Source organism: Physella acuta, unplaced genomic scaffold, assembly GCF_028476545.2.
Source record: "Physella acuta isolate Inbredline_101_S28 unplaced genomic scaffold, ASM2847654v3 ptg001283l, whole genome shotgun sequence".
Taxonomy (NCBI): domain Eukaryota; kingdom Metazoa; phylum Mollusca; class Gastropoda; family Physidae; genus Physella; species Physella acuta.
Window position 1 is genome coordinate 467,273 of NW_026732798.1, and position 6,128 is coordinate 473,400.

Here is a 6,128-nt window from a genome sequence, read left to right on the forward strand (position 1 = left end):
ACCTAGAGGGACGCTATAGTTTAACAAAATCAAATTAAAAACGTTGTGGATAATTTATCAAATTTATTGTTTGCCACTTGTAGTGGCGGATAGTATGACAATTTTAATGTTGTTTATATGAGAGTTATATAATTTAATTTTAAAAAGAGTATGACTTATTTATTTATTGAATCTGATGATTCCGGAAATAGAGAATCCACTCTGTAATTTTTAGAACTTGGAGTAAATGCTATTGGAGACAGTTTATTTTTCTCTATGACGAGCCTGGGTCTGAGCCTCAGAATAGACCGATCTATGGAGACTTTTGTGACATTCAGTGTTGATGCACGTCGTCGGTACACGGGGATATGGACAGGTGCCTGTGGGAACTTTGATGACCAGTTCACAGGTAGGTTTTTAACATCAGTACACAGGTAGTTTTTAATACCAGTACACAGGTAGGTTTTCAATATCAATACATAGTCTGGTTCATACCATCAATACACAGGTAGGTTTTTGACATCAGTACACAGGTAGGTTTTTTACTGGTAGGTTTTTAACATCAGTATACAAGTATATTTTTAACATCAGTATACAAGTAGGTTTTTAACATCAGTATACAAGTAGGTTTTTAACATCAGTATACAAGTAGGTTTTTAACATCAGTACACAGGTAGGTTTTTAACATCAGTACAGGGGTATGTTTTTAACATCAGTACACAGGTAGGTTTTTAACATCAGTACAGGGGTATGTTTTTAACATCAGTACAGGGGTAAGTTTTTAACATCAGTATACAGATAGATTAGTAGTGATTTCAAATAGGTTTTTATCATCATACATATGCAGGTTTGTAACACCAGTACAGGAGTACATTGTATTTGTGTCATCAGTACACTTGTAGGATGTAACATCAGTACAATAAGTAGATAGATTGAGAGCATCGGTACATATTTTAATAACTTCACAGCTTACTTTGATAATATTTTAAAATTATGAAACATCATTAGTACACTAGGATGATGAAACGATAGTAGAATATTTCTGACATGTGTAACCATCTTTTATGATGTGTGTAGATGAGATCAAGCTAGCCACCAACAGACATGAAGCCGAGACTTATGGACAGTTACATTCTCGAGACCCAGTAAGTTGTATTTGCTCCATCAACGGCTGTCTTTCACATGGTTTATCGTGTTCACACTTGCTATTCCAAAATACTATATTCAATCAAATGTCATTTTTGTAAATACTCATTATTTCTATTAATTACATATTCCACATTTTTTTACTAATGTTATTCTGAGTTTGTTCTTAGTCTTTGTGACGTAACACTATTATCTGTTTCTTCATTTCATTTTATTAACAGGTGTTGTATCGGCTCTACTAACTTTGTCTCTGTGTGTTTCACTACTCTATTCTCTGTTTCTTAGCTCCGTGTATTTGGTGTGTATTGTATCGACTCTACTCCACCTGTCTTTGTGTTACACTACTCTATTTTCTGTTTCTTTATTCCGTGTATTTGGCGTGTATTGTATCGACTCTACTCCACCTGTCTCTGTGTGTTACACTACGCTATTCTCTGTTTCTTTATTCCGTGTATTTGGCGTGTATTGTATCGACTCTACTCCACCTGTCTCTCTATGTTTCACTACACTACTCTCTGTTTCTTAACTCCGTGTATTCTGTGTGTATTGTATCGACTCTACTCCACCTGTCTCTGTATTCCTCCAGTGCAGTGCTCCTGCCAGCAAGTGCCGTACCCAGAGAGAGAGGGATGAGGCCAAGAGAATGTGCTCAGTGCTCACCTCACGTCTCTTTCAAAACTGCCATGACCAGGTCAGTCATTTACAGGGAATTATACATGTATTTATTATATGTGTACATATGCACATCATATTTGTAAATGTGTACATCGTATATGTACATGTGTACATCATATATGTACATGTGTTTATCATATCTGAACATGTGTACATGAAATTTGTACATGTGTACATCATAAATGTAAATAAAATCCTGGTATATTTCTTGTATCAACAGGTTAGCGTGTAAATAAAATCCTGGTATATTTCTTGTGTCTACAGGTTAGCGTGGAGCCGTACATAAATTCTTGCGAGGTCTCTGTGTGTGCCTCGAGTCCTGGCAGGAAACAGGCGATGAGGTGCCAGGCTATTAGTGCATACACAACGTCTTGCGCTCATGTGAATATCGTCATAGACTGGCGAACAAGGCTCTCTTGTGGTTCGTTAGTTTCTAACATGTTATTTATAATTTTTAATTTTAACTGGTTTCTTTGTGTCATTACACAAAATAATTGTGCCTGACAGGTACAAGCTAGGATAATATAATGTAAAGTGAATAAATCTATACAGAACAAATGTAAAGTAAGATTGTAAATAAAACTTAAGCTGTGGACTCGATTTACAAAAGCGCCATATAATCTAACTATGCTTGAAGGATGTGTTTAAGACTGTAAACCTCACAGAAGGGTTGAAAGAAAGAACTAGTTTTATTTTATTTTAGTAGCAGTACAGAAACCGGTTTTAGAGCCATTGAAGTTATGAGAACTTTGCCATATTTATTTATTCATTTTGTCACATCGTATGCCTGATGGAAATATGCCACTGTCAAAATTAAAATGGGTTCAGCATTACGTACTTTAAAAACATTGTTTGTAACTTATTGTTGTGCGATATAAAATGTATTTTTCATACCAACAGCTCGATCGTGTGGAAACAACATGGTATACATGGATTGCGGCCCTTCGTGTCGGCCATCTTGTGGGCGGCCCCTGTCTTCCTACATCCTTGAGGAGTGCGGGACGTGTGTGCCAGGTTGTCACTGCCAGGAAGGTCACGTGATGTTTAATGGCACCTGCATCCAGGCATCTGATTGTCCCTGTGGGCACAATGGCATCTTCTACGATACCAACGACACGATACAAATACATGATACTTGCCAGATATGGTTAGCTTGTTGTTTACAAATACATAATACTTGCCAAATCTAGCTAGCATGTTTACAAATACAAGATAAATCTGGTTAGCTTGTAGTTTACAAATACATGATACTTGCCAAATCTGGTTAGCTTGTTGTTTACAAATACATGATACTTGCCAAATCTGGTTAGCTTGTTGTTTACAAGTACATGATAAATCTGGTTAGTTTTTAATTTTTACAAATTAATTTTAAATCTGGTTAGCTTTTAATTTAAAAATACATGATAAATCTTGTTTATACACCATCAAATATATTTTTCTTGAATCACAACAATACTTACAAGAGTTATCTCCCTATTTTGAAAAACCATTTTTTTTTTCCTTGTGTTCAGTACATGTGGAAAGTTCGGCCTGTGGAACTGCAGCTATACGTCCTACTGCTACTCGTCCTGCTCGGTGTTTGGGCCGGGTGTTGTGACGACGTTTGACGGGGAAGAATTTATGCTGGCGACCAATGACGTGGCGTGTAACTTCATTCTGGTCTACTCAAAGGTCTGAAGACGTGTTGATGTTGTACAGATGTACCTAGTGGCGTATGCAGGGGGTGTTAGAACCCCCACTGCCCCCCCCCCCCCCCCACACACACACACAATCGACCTCATTAACGAAAGTTGTCTTAAGTTACAAAATAATTACAAACTGATGTTCTCGTGTAACTGTACATTTGGAATTTTAAAACTTCAAACGTCAAAAGATCACACGGTGAAGATCTTAAATAATTTCAGAATTTAATTTAGATTTAGTGTTGTATTTATTTTTAATCTTGAGTAAATAATACAAAGAAAAGTTTTGTGTTTACGCTGACTGATGCCTAAAAGCCAAGGCCACATAATAAATACTAATAAATCTAGGAAGACAACATTTAAGTAAAGAATTATCCCCACATGTTTTAATGTATCTATATCACAATTTGAGTAATAAAGCTAGGCAGGTATTCGTTATCCCCCCTTATGAAGCACCAGAATATTCTTATTTACTCAGTGTAAAAAAAAATTGCAATATCCTTCATACGCTATAAAACTGAACCCTAATTGATTTTGAAGAATAGGTTATTATCAATCAAATATGATCAAGCTTATTGATCTCTGTCTTTAGGAGTTCAACATTGAAATCAACTTGCTGACAAGCCACGCCCCACAAAGGGAGACCAATATTGTGATCAGGGGATTCGAGGTCAAAATCAAAAACCATCACGTTCGGGTGGAGCAAGTCTCGGCTTCAAGTTTTGAAGTGTTGGATATGAAGTCCGCCACAGCAGCCATCTTGCCCTACTTAGAAAGGGATGTTTACATACGTCAGCCGACCGCCAACAGCATTGCAGCAGATTTTAAACACTTCCGTGTCATGTTGTTTGACATGCATTATTTGGTCGTTTCAGCACTCAACTCCAAATACTCAGGATTGGTAAATATTTTACCTTCTAGACCAGTGGTTTTTAACCTGGGTTCTATCGTGAAGTTGATCTCAGGGGTTCGGTGGAGGGCGAGACATCACACGCGACCAACATATTTCATGATTGGATGTCGTCAATGCGGACAAAAGAACTATAAAGAAGGATTCAGTGAATGCGCATAGGAAACTCTTGGGGTTCGGTATTTTTAAAGCAGAGTTTCTTCCAGACATCGCCCCCCGAAGAAAGCTTACCGCCCCCCCCCCGAACAAAATGAAATTTATATAGAAAATATATTTTTTTAACAGTGTCCGCCCCCCCCCCCCCCGAAAAAAGTCTACCGCCCCCCTCCCCCCCCCCCCCCGAACGAAATGAAATTTATATAGAAAATATATTTTTTAACAGTGTCCGCCCCCCCCCCCCCCCAAAATAAGTCTACCGCGCCCCCCCCCCCCTCCCGCAAATTTCAAGAGCCCCCGCCCCCCGGAGAAACACTGGTTTAGAGGATGATATGTATTACCAATTCTATAGAACTATGTTAATTATGTAATATGAGTAGAGCTAAGCGTAGGTGGGAGGAGGAGGGGCGTTGCTTAAATTGTCTTAAAATATCCTTGAAGTTATTAGTGAATGAACTCCCGTAAGAGTCCGTGACTATACAGTTTGCAACCATTAAAGGGAAACAACTCGATAATTACTTTTGTTTGAAGTTGTCTAACATGGTAAAACAAAATTCCGGATTATCAACTACATCGCGAATTATTTTGATTTAAAAAAATAAGTTATTGGCACATCTGCATCTGTTTTGGATATGATATTTTAAAAAGTATAAACATGTGATCTATTGATATTTACCAGGCTAAATAAAAAAAATGTTAAAATAAAAAATGTAAACATTTTAGGGGTCATCCATAAATGACGTCACGCTTTTTTTGACGATTTTTACCTCCCCCCCTCCCCTCCGTCACACGTCGTCACAAAAAGCCAGCCCCCCCCCCCCTAAAATGACGTCACACCTCGACCTACAACCCCCCTCAAAATTGCAGTTAAATTGTTTTTAAACATCCATATTTTTCCAAAATCTTGTCAAAACTATTACAATTTATTAAAACAGTTATCTAAAACGCGAAATAACGTCTAAAATTCGTTTTCTAACATTGCTTTTTTATAATGCAAAAATGTGACGTCGCAACATCTGAACCCCCCCCCCCCCCCCTCTCCCCCTCATCACACATCGTCACAAAATTACGGACCCCCCCCCCCTCCCCCTACGAGTGTGACGTCATTTATGGATGACCCCTTATCTAAACAGCTGAGAGGATTGTGCGGTAACCTCAACAGTTTGATCAGTGATGAGAGAGTCTTAATGTCTGGAATCGAGGCCAACTCTGACGAGATATTTATCCAAGCCTATTCAGAGAGTAGCTGCGGTCACATGAGACAATATAAGCGAATCGCTTCATTTGGCACTTCCGTAAAGGTTTTTTTTTTTTTCATATTCTTAAAATGTGTAATGTTACATTATTTGGAATAAATGTTTTCTTTTAATAAAACAGAACTTTACATGTCAATAAATATATATAGCTTATATATAAATAAATGAATATAGCTTATATATAAATAAATGAATATAAATATATATATATATATATATATATATATATATATATATATATATATATATATATATATATATATATATATATATATATATATATATATATATATATATATATATATATATATATATATGCCTATA

At 36.8% G+C, this 6,128-nt stretch overlaps 1 protein-coding gene across 1 annotated transcript; it reads left to right on the forward strand.

The window, feature by feature from the left end:
* Window positions 1–218: 218 nt before the first annotated feature.
* Window positions 219–5,943, forward strand: LOC131957991 (mucin-6-like). Its single transcript, XM_059322867.1, has 9 exons — window positions 219–388; window positions 1,057–1,124; window positions 1,712–1,816; window positions 2,065–2,221; window positions 2,701–2,947; window positions 3,312–3,471; window positions 4,075–4,383; window positions 5,682–5,843; window positions 5,926–5,943. Exons 1-9 carry the CDS (start codon window positions 256–258, stop codon window positions 5,941–5,943), a joined length of 1,359 nt encoding a protein of 452 aa, XP_059178850.1. The 5' UTR covers window positions 219–255.
* Window positions 5,944–6,128: the final 185 nt, after the last annotated feature.